The 17,537-nt window shown below is 40.6% G+C and overlaps 2 protein-coding genes across 2 annotated transcripts; one reads left to right on the top strand and one right to left on the bottom strand.

Moving 5' to 3' along the window:
- The first annotated feature begins 11,474 nt into the window (after positions 1-11,474).
- LOC122012386 (agamous-like MADS-box protein AGL80) lies at positions 11,475-12,200 on the top strand. The gene has a single exon (XM_042568901.1). It carries the CDS (start codon positions 11,475-11,477, stop codon positions 12,189-12,191), a length of 717 nt encoding a protein of 238 aa, XP_042424835.1. The 3' UTR covers positions 12,192-12,200.
- Positions 12,201-13,425: 1,225 nt separating this feature from the next.
- LOC122012561 (TORTIFOLIA1-like protein 3) lies at positions 13,426-17,537 on the bottom strand. Its single transcript, XM_042569139.1, has 5 exons — positions 16,460-17,537; positions 16,250-16,364; positions 15,605-16,152; positions 13,903-14,370; positions 13,426-13,801 (listed from the first exon to the last, which is right to left on the bottom strand). Exons 1-4 carry the CDS (start codon positions 17,285-17,287, stop codon positions 13,939-13,941), a joined length of 1,923 nt encoding a protein of 640 aa, XP_042425073.1. The 5' UTR covers positions 17,288-17,537; the 3' UTR covers positions 13,426-13,801; positions 13,903-13,938.

The raw sequence follows: 17,537 nt of genomic DNA, 5'->3' as shown, positions 1-17,537 counted from the left end.
TATTAGACTACCTGAGATGAGTATTGTCACCACTTTGCTCCAATTGTTTAGAATATCTATTTTCTAGATTATTTTCATAATATTAAAAAAATGACAAATTTCCAAAGGACCCACTGCAAGTTTAGTTTTGCCCAAAAAAAAAAAAAACGTACCAGTTTCATTCTTCATAAGACACATTTGATTTCAATTTTATCCCTATGATAATTACGGACTTTTTCTCTTTTATTTACATGCAATATTTAATCTCTTATATTTTCACTCTCCTAATTTTCCTCTAAAATTAATTTAAACTTCAATCTTTATTTTTATTTTAAAAACTTTAATAAAAATTTAAAGAATATAAAAGAAATTTAATACAACATCAAAATTATTTGTTCTATTTTTTAATGTATAATTATAAAAGAATAATAAAAGAAAATTAATAAAGAAAATTTTATTAATAAAAATAACAAAAAAATGAAATAAAAATACTTTGGTACTAGTCTTCAAAAATCAGTATCACAACTTAAATACCAACATTGTTGTGGTACTAATTTTTGAAGACCAATATCACTGTGTTATGAAAGTTTCAAATAATTTTGAGTATTATTGGGAGGGCATTAAAATATTAAACGATGGCTTATTTAGACTCAGGTTCACCTAGTAAACACATAGGAGTTGAAGTGAGTCTAATCAGAGCTCTCTAGGTCGATAAACCTAGGGGACTCGGATTTCTAAAAACTTGAAATAAGATGAAAAGACATTAATGTGTAGAAGAGAGATGGTGAGAAATCCTAGTCTTGAGTCTCCTATACAAAGTTATAAACATGTATCAATTAACAAAAAAATCTAAAACTTTCTAAACCTTCCGAGCAATGCTAGAAATATTTTACAATGATAATAGAGGGCACCCTTAGACTCTAAGACAATGTAAAAACTTATAGGAGTTGGAATAAATTTGATCAAAGCTCTCTAAGTCAATCAATGAATTTTGACCAAAACTCATTGATAGACCTAGATGATTTCAATTCTAAATTTTTGTAATAAGATGGAAGTATGGAGTGTGTAGAAAGTATATATGGTGAGAAATTTTAGTTCTGAGTCTTCTACATGAAATTATAGGCCCAAATCAATTGACACAAAGTCTAAAATTTTCTACACCTTCTGAGTAATGCTGAGAATCTTTTATGATGATAATGGAGGGCACTCTTGGAGTCTAGGAAACTGTAGAAATCTACAGGAGTTGGAATGAGTCCGATCAAAACTCTCTAAATTCATTAGTGGATTTTGACTAAAATCTATTAATGAACATAGACAACTTGGATTTTTTAAATTTTATAATGAGATGGAAATATAGAGTATGTAGAAGGTATATTTGGTCTTCAATCCTGATCCTAATACATGTAGATGAAGTTATGATCGCGTGTCAACTAATATAGACTGTGGTGTTGGTTTCCAAAGATCAGCATCATAATGGTGCTAGTCTTTTGAAACCAACAGCACAATGTTGGTTGTGCGTGAAGCATGTGAGGAGTGGTAGCCTGCTCGACGATGTTCTCAACTGCAGAGACGAGCATGACGATGAGCTTCTGCATGTGGTATTCCTTAAACAACCTATTCATTCATTAAGATCGAATCATATCAAATATTCACATCTATTCACACTTTTATCTAGAATAAATTATTATCTTCATCTCTTTCAAATTTATAGTTAGAAGGAAAAAAATAGAGGTGAGAGGATTGTTGAGTGGTACGCTCATGTTTCCATTTTTAGATTTAGTGGGCGGTGTGATAGTGGTAGCACTTTTCCCACCGACTTGCTGCTGCGATGACGGTAGAGGCAACAACGAGTACTATTGCAGAAGCTCATTGTTGTGCTCCTCTCCCCAATCAAGAACATCGTCGAGGGGACCACCACTTCTCATATGCTCCACTTACAATCAACATTGTGGTGTTGGTCTTCGGAAACTAGCACTATAGTCTATGCTAGTTGACATGCTATCATAACTTCACATACGTACATTAGGACTATGATTGGACACCATATATACTTTCTACACACTTTACACTTCCATCTCATTGTAAAATTTCACAAATTCAAGTTGTCTAGATCTATCATTGAGTTTCGATCAAAACTCATTAATGAACTTAGAGAACTTTGATCAGATTCATTCCAACTTCTGTAGGTTTCTATAGTTCCCTGGAGTCCAAGGATGCACTCCGTTATCATTGTAAAAAATTCTCAGTATTGCTCAGAAGGTTTAAGACTTTATGTCAATTGACATAGACCTATAACTTCATTTAGGAGACTCAGACCAAGATTTATTACCACATGTACTTTCTACACACTCTGCACCTTCATTTCATTACAAATATTTAGAAATTGAAGTTATCTAAGTCTATTAATGAATTTTTGTCAAAACATATTGGTAGACCTAGAGAGTTCTGATTATACTAATTTAAACTCCTGTAGGTTTCTACAGTGCCCTAGAGTCCAACGGTGCCCCTCTGTTATCATAGTAAAAGATTTCCAGCATTGTTTACAAGGTTTAAAAAGTTTCAAACTCAGTGCAAATTGGAACAAGATCCAGATTTCTCACCATATATATCTCCCTTCTACATATTCATTTCTAGTTTTTAGAAATTCGAGCCCCCTAGGTCCATCAATGGATTTTGGTCAAAACTCATTAATGGGCCTAGAGATATCTAATTGAACTTATTCCAACTCCTATGTATTTATTAGGTGAACCTGAATCTAAATAAGCACTTATTTACTATTTTAAGGCCCTCCCAATAGTGATCAAAATGATTTGACACTTTCATGATACTGTGGTGTTGGTCTTCGAAAATCAGCACCACAACGATATTGGTATTTAAGCTATGGTATTGATTTCTAAAGTGCTCAAAATGATTTGAAATTTTCATAACATTGTGGTGTTGGTCTTCGAAAATAAGCATCACAGCGATGTTTGTATTTAAGCTGTGGTACTAATTTCTGGAGATCGGTACCAAGATAAATTTTATTTTATTTTATTTATTATTTTTATTAATAAAATCAGCTTTATTAATTTTATTTTATTATTAATCAAATTTATCTTTTACAATTAAACAAAACGATTATATAAGAAATCCTGCTATAAAAGATTTTTTTTTAACACAAATTTTAATTAATAAAACAGACACTGATATAGATAATATATATCAGAAATATCAAAAATATCATATCTATATCATAAAAATAGAAAATTATCAAAAAATAGTAAAATATGTTCGGGGACTCTAATGATAGTCTAAACGGTAGATTTTGACCCTGAAAATTGACTGTTACATGTTTTCTATCATAAATGTAGATTTTTGAATTTTAAACATGTGACCATTAACCAAGTCTGATTTTAAGTTTCGAGTAAAAAATTATGACCTTCATAAAATTATTTTATTTAACTCGTATCAAATTATTAGAGGGGTAAAATTGAAAACAAAGGTCTCTTAGGAAGAATTAAACTTCGGCCTTTTAATAAAACCGAACTTGCACTCTTTGAGAATTTGTCGTAAAAAAAAAAAAATTAAACTTCGACTAACAACCTAAATTAAACAAGAGTTGGAATACAATTTAGAATATCTGTTGTTTTTACTATGAGAGGGAGCACTGACGCAGGGGAATAAGATAGAAGAGTTAGTGAGGTGGGGCAGCGAATGCTATGGTATTCACGTGACAGAGGGGCCGTACCAGAGTAAGTTCAATTCAATGCCATTGTTGCTTGCAGCTTTTGCTACAGCATGTAGAGCTGTGAATTATTGGAGATCACTATTGCGGTTGCAGTAAATAATTCTGAAACTGTGTTTTAAAATCCGGTTCTAAAGTTGCAGCTGATTGATTTCATGAATCAAAGATTGTTTATTTCTTTTACTGAATCAGATCGAATCTAACTGAAACTTCTCATTATTACATTTACACCTCAGTACTGGCAGGAAGTTGTTTAAATCGGCGACCTGACTTTAGCTACTATTCGGAAAGCTTTTCATCTTCTATCCACCTCATATCAGAAAATATAATGGAAAATTTTTCGATAAGGATTTTAAAAGGTTAGGTATAAAAAATATGAAAAACAAAAATTAGACAAGCCGATGTTCACAGTTTGATATAAAAACATTATATCAAGGCGTACGTCAGTGAAATAAAGCCAAGAACAAAAGCAGTCATATCAATTGGAGTTTGACTTAGTACATACTTAGTCACGCACATATCACTCGACTTCGAACGCTGTTCCCGGAGCACTCCCTCGAACGCCGTGTGTTTTTTTCCGGCACCGACAGCCTGAAACTTCACCGGGCGAAGCATAACGAGCAGTGCTACTTGTTCTCTAGCGACACATAAATTGATCAACTCGATTCGGTTAGCAGATGCAGTGGAGAACGCGATGGCGCATCTTAAGAAGGTTACTAAGCTTTGTGTCTGCTTCTGCTTGTTCTGTTTTCACGCACGTTGTAATGTCAGATTCCATCGCGGAGGAGGAGGTGCTTTCAGAGTCGGTGTTGGTCTAAGTCTGGCTTCGAAAAGCGTTCGGCTTGTGCATGACACTACCTGTTTGCATTACCTTTTCCCTTTCTGTGACGGCGTCAAATTTGCTGGTAGAATAAATAGTGTTCGTACGGAGAGGACGACAAGATGCCAATTAAGTTGTCTTGTCTTAGTGACGCACCTGCTTTTTTGGCTATTTGCATTATTCGTCGAGAGCACGCGGACAAAGGGATTGATTTTCAGTCCCTAATGGCCAGGGCATCAGTGCCACACAAGGCGCGGCATGTCCTGGGCCATGCCCACCGGCCTGAAACCTCAACAATAATGTGTGACGCGAGTCAAACTTAGACGAATAAGAAATTCGAGTGTGGTTCGATCCCAAACTCACATGTGATAGAGCTAGTTTGTACAAGAGAAACGTATTTCACGATGTAGGCGTATGGAATTCGTATTTGAAGATGTATTTGCATAATAGATATAGCGTGACAAAGACATTTATCCTGCGAACTGGAAATGATATCCACTTCCAAAGCAAAAGGTACGTATTTTTTTTTCTTGTAAAATTATGTCATGTTTAATATAAAAAGATATCCGTTGACCTTCTGTTGTTCAGTGTATCTGTATCATTGCTGCTCTGGCCGCTGGATCACTAGGACGCTCGTCAATTTATCTCTAAAGTCAACTAAAAGGCGGCGACAACTTTAAACAACAAAACCGGCGCCTCCGCCGCCAGTATTGTGTCTCTTTCCGTCTCCATTTCGATCCTCAATCTATTGGCTATGCTCCAAAAATCATTATAATCGAAGTTGAGTTCCAATGTCGAAGCGCATCAAACGCACACCTGAGATCGATCATCGGAGAGATCGCGCAATGGGCTCTTGCTTCTCGTCGGCCGCCGCTGCTTCCGTCGACTCTAGTACCCGCCCATCGACCGCCAAAGTCATCGGCCTCGACGGCTCTTTGACGGAGCATCCCGTCCCGCTGACGGCCTCCCAAGTTATCATCTCCTCCGCCGGAGCTTCCTTCGTCTGTAGCTCCGACGGCCTCTTCCCGGGCGCGCCCATACCGGCGTTGGAACCGGGAGCGCCCCTCCGCTCCGGGCAGATATACTTCGTGCTCCCTTCTACCAAGCTCGCTTACCCACTCTCCGCCTCCGACATGGCGGCGCTGTTCATGACGGCAAGCTCCGCGCTCTCCTCTGTTTCCGCGAAGAAGCGAAGAAGTGCGACGACTTGGGAGATGCCGGTGGCCGAGTTCGACGAGGTGATGTGCGAGATAATTAACGAGAACAGCGGCGGCGCTCCGGCAACGATCAACTCCGAGCTGCTTCGTCGGAAGCCGGTGAGCAGGAGGAAGGAGGTCATGATGCCGACCATTAACGAAGTCGACGAGGGAAGCTCCCGAAATGGCAGGGCTGTGGCGTCCTTGTAATTTGCTTTCAAAAGATGGAAAAAGATCAAAGTGGATATGGAATTTTCTTGGATTAATTTGACAGGACATGTGTAAATTGAGTATTTCTTCAACTATTTTTAATTAAATGTATCAACCTAGTTCATCTTGTCCGAAAGCTGAAAAGATAGCGCACTGAATATATAACTATGAAGTTAACTGAACGAAGACTTTAGATGAGAGCAGGACTATGAACATGAATGAAAATTCTTCCTGCGAACACTTGAGAGAGCAGACAAACGTTAGTGCCAACAACTAAGGAAGGGGTTCCTAGCGAAGACCCTTCGATGCTCAAGTCAGTATGATGCCCGAGCGAAAAAATAAATAGTAGCTATGTAGCAGAGTGTGTCAAAGCGTAAGTGTCTCAAAAAACGTCTTAAAGTGTAACTTATCATCGAAGAGAATCCCTTTATATATCACCTCTTATAACTTCCGTAATCATAAGGTGGCAGAGAATATCAGATGTCAAAAGTTGTTGAGTAAGGAAATATGTATTCTGGGAGGCATATAGTCACCGTACGAGAAATCTTCTGTTACTCATGTGTATCCTTTTTTTGTAACTGATGTCATTAATGAGGTGGTTGAAGGAATATGCTGTCATAAAGTATCGACTAATAGAAAATGTCTAGTCATCTTCGAGGAAGGTTCTATTAAATGCCTATATGATCCTGTCTGAAAACTATAGAGATGACGTGCTGGACACGACGAATTGAGGGTTGACTAGCAAAAGACCTTTTCCTCTAAGAAGAAACTTCTCTCCGATCCTGCGCACACAGAAACAATTCAACAAAGTGTTGGTGCCTAGAAACCAATTAGGGAACCCCTAGTGAAAGTCCTTCGATGCTCAAGTTAGTACAAGCCCAAGCGGGTGGATGAAGAACAGTAGCAGACATACGCACAAGGATGAGTTGTTAATGTTCAGAGAGCGTACTTTCGTCACGGAGAGGACTCCCACTTTATATACTACCTTACATAATCTCCGTAATCATGAGATGACAAAGTGTGTCAGAGTTTGTTAGGTAATGTACCATAATTATCGAGGAAATTTTCTTTTATCCACATCTATATCTCTTTTATCGTTTATAACTTCTGTTATTACCGAGGTTACCAAAGAAATATGCTGTTATAATTGGTATGCTGATGGGATACACGATAGCCCTGAAGAAATTTCCAGAATAATATTATCTGACATAAAGTTGTTATTATGATAGGTTGTTAGAATGTTGTTTGATAAATATATCTCAGCCGGTATTTGAGCCGACCACTTCTATTAGGTTGTTCGATTGCATTTTGTATATTCTACTTTGTAGTGTATCATATTACATGTATCCTGGCAGGCCTATGAGGCCTACTGCCTTTATATTTATCTTGGTATTAAGTCATTCGGTTATATTCTACACAGTCTTGAGACATTTATTCAGAGAATAATATAATATCTTAATTATGCTGGAAATCCGTTAGAGAAATAATACAGTGTCTCGGACTTTCTAAAGATCCCTCTAATAATCTATGGTTTGTTGGAATTCCGTCCGAGTAGTAGTATAAGGATAAAAGTTGTGAGCCCGATCAACCTTTTACCCGACCGAGCATATAATGAGCTACCTAGAGAAACGCCACTACGCTTTGAGAGATTTGGTCAATATATATTAAGTTGGGCTATGTTTGGCAGACATATTGCCACATGGAAGCCCATTAGAGGCAACCAACAATCAAGATCGCCCGAGCATATACAGAGAAACTCACACGAAGTAAGGAGTTTAGTTTTTTCCTTGACCATACCTATGAGGCTATGACTGGTCTATTGGGAAGTGAGTCGGTCACTCTAGCCGATATGTAATGTTGGACCCCGTGGTAGTTTTGATGTGATCAACCAAGTTGGTTAGGTCCTGCTGTGTTTGCTCCCTGTGTCTAAGTGTGCAGGAGCTTAGGAACACAGGAAGTCGAGCGGAAGACGCAGCTAGCAAGAAGGAACGTACCCTGGCCCAGGGGGGCGCCCTCGGATGAATGAGCGAGCTGGTCGTGGTGCTGATCGAGTCATCGTGTGACGACATAGGATCTAATGCAGCAAGGATCCCATGAGACGGCTCGCAGGCGGGATATGATAGCGGCTCGTAGGCCGGCACATGGCACGCAGGCCGGATAATACCAATAACTCATCGGCTCGATGGCCGGCACACAACATACAAGGCATCATACAAATCATGAAGGCCGTGAGTCGACCGGTGGCTATCGCCAGAGGTGGCACCGGAAGGTGGCAGTGCCGACTAGAAGTGTCGGCGGCGGCTGCTAGACTAGGCGGGTCTCTGCCAGCGGCTGCCTGGGTCGAAGAGGAGAGGAGAGGAGCGATCGGCGACCAACGCTGACGAGGAGAGGGCGGCGTGAGGTGCTAGGAGGAGTCAAACTCAGTCAGAAGAGTCCGAAACTGAGGTAAGTGCCGAGACAGAACCAGTAACCGAACTCCAACTTGAAGACCTAGAATGCTCATCACAAATGAGCATCGATGAAGGGAGAGAAACATCAGAAGACGAAAACAACTCGACAAGGGGAGAATCAACCGCCGACAAGGTAAGTTAGGTATGGTCTCCACCTCTTGGCAAATTAATTGCTTCAATTGAAATATTGCCGAAAGGTTTTCGTGAATTACAAACTATTTCGTCGAAAGAATATATTAAATTAAAAACTGAAAAACTATTAAAGAATATTGAGTTAAAAGACACAATTTGTCAATTAAAAGATTTTGACAAACTAACAATAGAAAATGTACAATTTTTTGCATGCTCAATAATTGTTGCCATAATTCTAAAAAATTATGAATTAAGAATTTATGAGAAGTTAAAATGGAAATTTAAAAATCATAATATTTGATCTTAGTTGAAATATTAGACTTAGCGCTTTCAGAGAAGAAAATTAAACAGTAAATTGTGCCTCGCCACGACCTGGAAGCTGAAATACTGAAATGAAAGGTTTAATTAACTTTCTGAAAAATCATTTAAAAATTAGAATTAAATAATGTTTTGAAAGTTTAATCAAACATTTTGGAATTTTTTTTTAAATCCTTAGAATTTTTAAAAATTCAAAAAGTCTATTAACTTAGAATTTTTTTTTAAAAAAAAGGTTCCCTCTAATTATGACCCCATTTTTGCTGTGATCAAAGGGGGAGAGAAAATTACAAGTTAAGGGGGAATTAGGAAAATGAAAATTTTAACTATTTTTTTTTTTGAAAATGTGTTGCAATTTTATTTATTGCAAAATTATGCTTAAATATGTTAGTTTAGTATTTTTTTTTAAATTACTTTTTATGTCTATTTTTACCCTAACTTGAACTTGGGTTGATGCACATCAAAAAAGGGGACATTGTTGGGCCCCGTGGTAGTTTTGATGTGATCAACCAAATTGGTTAGGTCCTGCTGTGTTTGATCCCTGTGTCTGAGTGTAAAGGCCCCCGGAGCTAGGAATTCGATAACAACTATGACAATCAACTCTGTACTTAATTCCTAGCAATAGTTCTGAGCCGTTAGTGTGTAAAAGGCTTCTCCGCCTTGAGCAAAGGAGATTCTTCTAGTGCGCTTTTTCATCGCCCTGGATTAACAACCTCCTTGGTTGTAACCAGATTAATTGCTGAGTTTCTTTTTTACTTCTGTTATTTTAATTGTTATTATTTTACTATTGTTTTTCTAAGTTGAAATCCGAGGAGGGTATTTTTATTTTGTGTTTTCAGCAATTCACTCCCCTCTTGCCGGCCTCCACTGCACCAACATGTAAGACCGACCATCCTTAATCTTGGTCGCCCTAAGGTGTGACCATCCTTAAGGCACCGAACTCCTCAGGTCCGATCAGCTTAAGGGCTAGCCGCCCTTGTCTAGCCGACTGACTTATAACTCGATCGGATTAACTCTGAGAACCCTAGTGGCAAGCGATTAATCAAAGCTGGATGAGGGATGTTGTCCCTTCTCAACTGTGACCACCACACCATCTTTACTTTGGCCGTCATGTCACTTTTTAAATCCACTCGTCACAACCCATATCACCATGTAATAACAGAAAAATATTATCTGACAAGTGGTTGTTATTCTCTGATAAGTTATTACGATTCTCTAGCAATGTGATCCCCAAAAGTATCCTAGCCGGACAGTTAGCCGATTGAGTGTACATATAAGAACATAATATTGAGTATGGTAAGACGACCGACCCTTAATATCGCTTGGATATATGTTGTATAATATTAGAGATTTGATTATGAAGTAATTGGAAGTTAAGTCCCCTAGGTTTGAATGGTTCTTAAAACCAACCAACAATATGCAAGGATATTTGTTTATGAAGAATGGATAACTGAGTTCTCAAAAGGCCCGATTGGTACTTTTAGTTGATCATTCTTGTATTGGGAGGCTTGCCCTTGAAGTGATATTTGAGCTTTGGAAATTCAATCAAGTTCCTTCTGAGATTTGCATTGTATGTTTACTTGGCGAAGATAAGTCAGTTGTTTATCTGATCACCCATATACAAGAAGGCGGGAGAATGAATAATAAAGACCCCTATGTTTGTCCAGTTGCCGGATTATCCCATTGTATACTAGGCACCTAGAGCGGGATGCTAGGTCCTTGGGTCTTGTATGAATATTACACCCGGTCGGCCTTGTAGTCGTTTGGGACTCTTTTGAACCCAGACAGATAATGGTTGATCGGGTACATACTAGCCACCTTACTATAGGTAGGGAGCGATATATGCCCCTTTGGTCCGATCGACCTTATTGGAGTACCTTGTTGGCCGGTCGTCCTTGTACCGAGGGCCTTAGCACTGGACGAAGAACCAAACCTTATTACGAATAGCCATTGATCGCCATCTTATCTTGATTTGGACCGTCATCTCACTTTTACTTTGTCTGTCAGATCATACCTAGTGTGTTCGCCCATATCAAAGGTCTTTCATTTCAATTCTATAAATAGATAAATAATTCGTGTAATACATCAATTGAATTTGCACGGTGGATTAAAAAATAATCCTACCATTAACTTTAGAATCTATATTTTTAGTTAGTTCATATACTTTTAATTTTTTTCTTGAATTTAAATATATATGGAATCATATTTACTTTTTCTTTGAACTTTTATTTCATCCGTCTCCGTGGGTACTTCCATTTGTTTGACAAGCCTAAACCTTTTGCAGCACAAATTTGAATATCTGGAGAGGTTAATTAGAACAAGATTCACCAGGCAATCAACATTAATTTTAATTAAATTTGCAATCCCCCTGGCAACTGGCAAGAGCCTGAGTCGTCGACTCACATCAAGATCAAATACGATAAACAATTCATCAAGCCACATGAATCAATCCATTAAATTTGCAATCCCGCAGTGAAAGCCCTCGTTTATGATCGAAATTAAAAATCACGATCCTCTCGTAGCTGGATTCCTTTAATTCCTGATCAAAATCCATTGACATCCGATCCAATCTAAAATAATGCTCCCAAATCCAACGCGTTGGCTCTATAAAAGCGGCGATGGATTCCACGCTTCCTCCAGCTACGACCATGGCGCGGAAGAAGTTGAAACTCGCGTGGATCACCAACGACTCCACGAGGCGGGCGACGTTCAAGAAGAGAAGGAAAGGGCTGATGAAGAAGGCGAGCGAGCTGGCCACCCTCTGCGACGTCAAGGCGTGCGTGATCGTGTACGCGCCGCAGGAGCCGCATCCGGAGGTCTGGCCGTCAGTGGCCGAGGCCACCCGCGTGCTCGCGCGCTTCAAGAGCCTGCCGGAGATGGAGCAGAGCAAGAAGATGATGAACCAGGAGGCGTTCCTCAGGCAGCGCGCGGCCAAGCTCCGGGAGCAGCACCGGAAGCAAGAGCGCGAGAACCTGGATCTCGAGACGGCGCTGCTCATGCGCAGGGGTCTCGCCGGCAGAAGCGGCGGCGCGGTCGCCGGCTTGGCCGAGGCAGAGTTCGAGGCTGTCACAAGCCTAGCGTGGATGGTGGAGACGAAGGTGAAGCTGGTGCGGGAGCGGATGGAGCAGGTGAGGAACCAGCATGTGCAGGTCGTCGACCACCGCTACAAAGCAGAGGAAAGGTCAGTCCGGCCGGCGCCGGTGGTCGAGAGGGAGAAGGCGCCGGCGGAGGCTGGCAATGAATTATCGACTTGGTTCCCGGAAGACAATATCGGCGCGAGCGAGAGGAGTTTGATGTTTGATTCGTACATGGAACATGGTAGTCAATGGTTTGATGTTTTCTTTCCTTTCAATTCATGTCTCTAGTTTACCATAAATTGCTCTCTGTAATGTTTACTTATGTTATCTGTCCTTAGTGTTCTCGCTGAGACCAAAATCTTTATGAAAGTTCACTTCTTTTTACAAAAGGTAAAGGCATAGATCCATACACATTGTTAAAATCAAATATCAAAACCTATTTAATTACAAAATCATTGACTTAACGTTTCATTCTATGACTACGGTTATCATCTCTTCCTCTTCCGGGAGAACCACAACAAGGGAGATAATTTCCGATTCAGAAGCAGAAACTCTCGTTCTCAGTAGAACAACAGCAGATGCGATTACTACCGACATGCACATAACAAATGGAATCACTAGAACCGCTTTGATGGTAATTGCCGCAGCCGTCTCGGCATCGCTAGTAATGCTTTCGGCGATGCCTAAGAGGATCGGCAACCAAAACGAGAAGAGTATGTGGAATATACCGGTGACGGCACCAAGCACCAAGGTCCCGGTAGCAATCACCATTATGCCGGAGATGGAAGAGGAGATCGGCATCACGCTTTACTTCGTTTTTGTTATGTCTTAAATCTCGATAGAAAGCTTTGTAATTGGAACAGCTTGATGATGACGACGACGAAAAATCCTGCTTGAGAAGACGAAGGCTTAAAAGGCAAAGAACAGCCTCCATTTTAAAGATAATGGAGGGAGCAGTTAGCTGTTTTTCGCGGTTCGTTGCCTGACCGGGTCATCGAGACCCGCAATCAAAATTTATAAAATTAATCGCAACCGACAATTCCAGTGTATAGTTTAATTATCTGACGGTCCTAGTCCGTTTGCGTACTCTTAGGCTTAATCATCCACCGTTAATCATTAACATGGCGACTACTTAATTTTAATATCTAACCATTTGAATTATCGATCGGTCTATTCAAAATACGACACCTGCCGATTTTGATTCAGTTAATAATAGTTGACCTTAATCCAATTATTAAAAGAAATATTTAAATTTATCTTCTTCTTTTTTTTCACCCAATTTTATTAAATTTTAAACATAAAACTAGGCCACAATTTGATTCAGCGAACCAAAATTAAATGTTCGTTGAATTCGAGCTGAAGCCAAATTATCTCCAACCTAACTGGACCACATTCATGCTCTTGCTACTGGACTTCTGCCGAACAAAACCTAATTTCGGAGAGGACAAATAGGGAAAATTGATATGAGGGAGAAGTTGCCAAGGCGTAGCATTCAAGTTTACCGACACTGGGAAGACGATCCTTTGTTGCTTTATTAATCACCATCAGAAAAACATTAAGCATGCAAGGAGAACGGATTACATCTGTTCAATTCACATCAATAATATCTTTTAGACAGCACAAACAATACCTCATGGACGTTGGCTTTCAGGTTGTCAGGAAGTGTTGATCACATTCACTGGTGTCAGAATAAGGACCGTCCAAATGAAGGTGAACATTAGTGTTCCACAAAATATCCGATTCTAGATAAACAGCTCTCTTTCGAGCTCCTCTTATCGGAAAGTAATTTGCTCTATCTTGTCTTCAGATATCCCGAGCTAGAGTAATATGTAGGTATTTAAACACCTGCATCCTAGCTCTGTAGGTTCTTACCAAATTATGTATGTCAATTTCCTCACCTGAATTGAAAAAATAAAATTAAAACAAAAGATACCAGTAATAGAAATTAAGCGCCGAGGATTAGTAACATTTAAATGCAAACGTGATAGGTAGTATATACCATATCGTCCCATATAGTTTCAGGATGCTTATCCATCTACTTGCTTGGATGAGCAAGTGTAATCTCATTCTCTCGTGTCATATTCGTTAGCATTTTGACTTGAATAGATTTTGAACTCCCGACTGACTGAGGGTTAATCTCTGCCAAGGGATTGACAACAAAGCCACCCTGGACTCCATGCCTCCACTCATCCAATTTATACGAACTCCTAGTTTCTCGGTAGTTGCAGTTCTGTAGTTCTGACACAGATAACCTGGTGGAGTTTCTGCCTTCGGTCTTCCTCCAAAATTTCGGGCTTAGGAATTCGGTACCAGGTAATCTGCAGCAAGCGCTTGAAGCAGGATCATTGTTTGCCATCCTACCGGAAGATAATGCTAAATTTTGGGAGATCTCATCCAATGCTATTTCAAGGCCATGCACTCTTGTTTCCAGTGAATGTAGGCCATTTTGTGAGTTTCCAATGAATTTCTACAAAAGAATACAAATTAGATCTCTTACTTTCTCAGATGATTTTTTTGTGCGATGGATACTCAACTTGAAGCAAACAATATATGAAACAACAAGCATGAAATTAAAGATCAAGGTTAATTCTAAGAAAAAAGTGAGAGGAATAATAGAAGGGAAGAAAAATATAAATGCAATAATTTAAAAGTAAAAAGAGAATGCTATTAAAGATAGTAGGAAGTGAAGAAAGGATAAACCTACATTTCTTAGTCTCACATTACAAATGAGGATTCTTAGAATATGAATACCCATAGATTCCTACTGAAATGTTGGCGTTTTGAGTTTGATAGGGATCCCTCTAGGCTTTACTAAATGCTACCTTGCCCTTGTATAGATACTTCATAATATGTGGCAGCGGAGTGGTAGAAGCCTTAAATCCATAGATAGTCAGACATTATCACATCAGTTACAAAGAAAAGTATCTAATTAGTCCTGGAAAATCTTGAAAATTAGTGTGGAGTTTTCTAGTTGGAATTATAATTTGGTTACACATTCTTCATTGATCAATGGAATAGATTCCTCAAAATTGCAAGTTACTCTTATCTATTTTAGGATGTTTATTCTAGAAAGAATGACTAATTGACTAAAGCGATAATTTGTTCGCCTTAAATTGGACAGTAACACAAACCTGCACGGTGTTGTGTACGAGTAGTAGTTCATAAATGAATTAGCTTGGTTGAATTAACTTATCCAGATAGATCTTCACTTACTAGAGACAAACCAAAGGTACACTAAGGAACTAAATAAAGGGAAAATTTGCCATGTTATAACATGCTTCTGAGAAGATGACTTCCATTTGCTCTATAGCATACATAACACTCACAGTGTGTCAGTGGGAAACAACAGAACCCACAAACATTTAGCTCTAGGGTTTCTCACGAGTTTTTTTTTCAAAAATATACGGTATTGTTTGATAACTCATCTCACCCATGCCGCCACGTGATCAGTCAAGAAGCCACTAGTGATTTGAAGCGAGCAAAATAATGCTTTCTAACTAGATGATAATTATCTTTGTCAGCGAGGAATGCGTAGATTGTGCACTAAGTGATGAAACAAAGTTTATCATACAGATGTAAGAGCAGAAAGATAACTTGTGAAAAATAAACAGACAAGCAGATGATATAGCATTCTGGGACGATCACATTCAATTAACATATATAAGGAGCCAAAGCAACTTTGCATCGGGAAGGAATTATACCTGGAGAAGCTCTAACAGATTGGACTGCTGGTTCTCTATTTGCATCAACTGCATCTTTATCATAGTCAGATTGCCATCCTTATCATTATGTTCAGCATTTAGATCATCTTCTTTCATACTAGCTTCCATGGTTTGTTCCAACTGGGCAGTCTCCTGATTAGGAGCATGTGATGCTGACTTTAGCCCAGCTACATTACTCCCTTCGTGTTCTGATTTTCCCTCAAACAGCATCCGCCGTGCTTCTAACCTGGATTTGACACTGCTTTTTGGTGCTCCTTGCTCCGGATCTTTCTGAAACCTTTTGTGATCGACGACTTCTACTGGAGAACCGGTGACCGGGATTTCTACGCTCCAATTAGAGGGCTTCAGTTCAGCCTTACGAAACAAAGGCGGGGGCAATTTCTTGTTCCTAATTGAGGGGACGTTGTTTCGGGACGTAGGAATTGGTGAGGCGGCAGGTGGAGGTGATCTGATTGAATTAACTCTTTTTGCCGATTGGATTGAAGGGGCGGCTGCCGAAGTTGTAAATCGTCCATCTCCCGTTGTTTCTGTTCGAATATAAATGGATATAAGTCCCATGTTTGATATAATTTTGAAATTTCTTGAGAACAATCAGAGGGAAAAAAAATGGAGTAGATTCATCACCTCGGGTGGACGAATTCGCCTGCTGCGACTGAGACTTGATTTCGCTTTCAGGAGCCTCGGGAATGTCCTTCCATACATCCAGCATCCGATTCATGGAATCCCTCACAATCTTCACCTACATTTTTTTTTCAAAGAATCGAAGATCAAAACCTAGAAAAATAAAGAGATCAAGGGTTTCAAATCTAACGCTAATCCTGTACCAAATCAGACCTTGTCGAACTTCCTTGATTCAAAAGAAGTGATGCAGGAGGACCTAAATCCAATCAGTAATTCCTTCTCTCTGAGGGCAAGAACGGATAGAGACTCGGCGGCAGCCTTCCTCGTAGTCCAGTCATCGCTGGCGAGGGACTCCACGAGGCAGGGGACGAGCAGGGCGACGAGCTGAGCAGTCGCAGCGCCACCGGCTCCGGCGATACTGCCCAGAAGCGAGAGCAGCGCGGCTTTCGCCTTGAACGCGTTGCTTCGGAGGAGTTTCACCAAGCGAGGAAGGAGGCGCTGGAGGAGGTGAGCGAGATCGGGGTCCAAGGTGGAGGCTGTGGCGGCATCGACGGCGGCGGCGAGGGAGAGCGCGGCAGAGATCTGCGCACACAGGTCCTGCTCGTGCAGGAGGGAGTCAGCCAAAGGACGGAGAAAAACGGCAGCAAGGGCGGGCGGGTGCGCTGCGGCCATGGAACGGAACGCATCAACGCAAGCGGCGCGGACAGAGGAGTCCGGGTCGCGCAGACGGCGGAGGGCGGCGGCGAGCATGCGCGGGAGATGTGGAGCGACGGCAGAGGCAGGGTGGGAATGGGAGAGCAGGGAGAGGAGCCGGAGGGAGTGGCGACGGAGCGGCGTCTTGTCGGTGGGGCGAGCGTCGGAGATGGCGGAGAGGAAAGGCGGAAAGGCGTCGGCGGTGAGCCCCTTAGCGATGGCGTCGAGCTCGGATGCTGCCATTGCCTCGGTGTCGCGGTCCGACAGCTTCATCATGCAGCGATTCACGCGCTGCCGCACTCCCTCCTCATTGCCGCCTGTCGGCTGCTGCTGCACTCTGGAAGCCATTCTCGACTCGCACAATGTATTGCAATTAATGATTCCAAGAAGACGAACCACACCACTAAAATCTCCTTGCTTGTATTCACATTGCAATCACGACAGCCATGGGTCATGGAGTGAGGAGGAAGAGGATTGCATTGGAAGCGGAGGAAAAGGGCAGGAAGGAGAGAGAGAGAGAGAGAGAGAGAGAGAGAGAGCTCAACTACTAAAGAGCAGAAAAAGAGGGTGTAGTGGTTGGCAGATTGAAAGCGAAGAG

Source organism: Zingiber officinale, chromosome 8A (genome assembly GCF_018446385.1).
Source record: "Zingiber officinale cultivar Zhangliang chromosome 8A, Zo_v1.1, whole genome shotgun sequence".
In the NCBI taxonomy this organism is placed as follows: domain Eukaryota; kingdom Viridiplantae; phylum Streptophyta; class Magnoliopsida; order Zingiberales; family Zingiberaceae; genus Zingiber; species Zingiber officinale.
The sequence above is the reverse complement of the archived record's forward strand: the minus strand, read 5'-3'. Positions and strand labels throughout refer to the sequence as shown.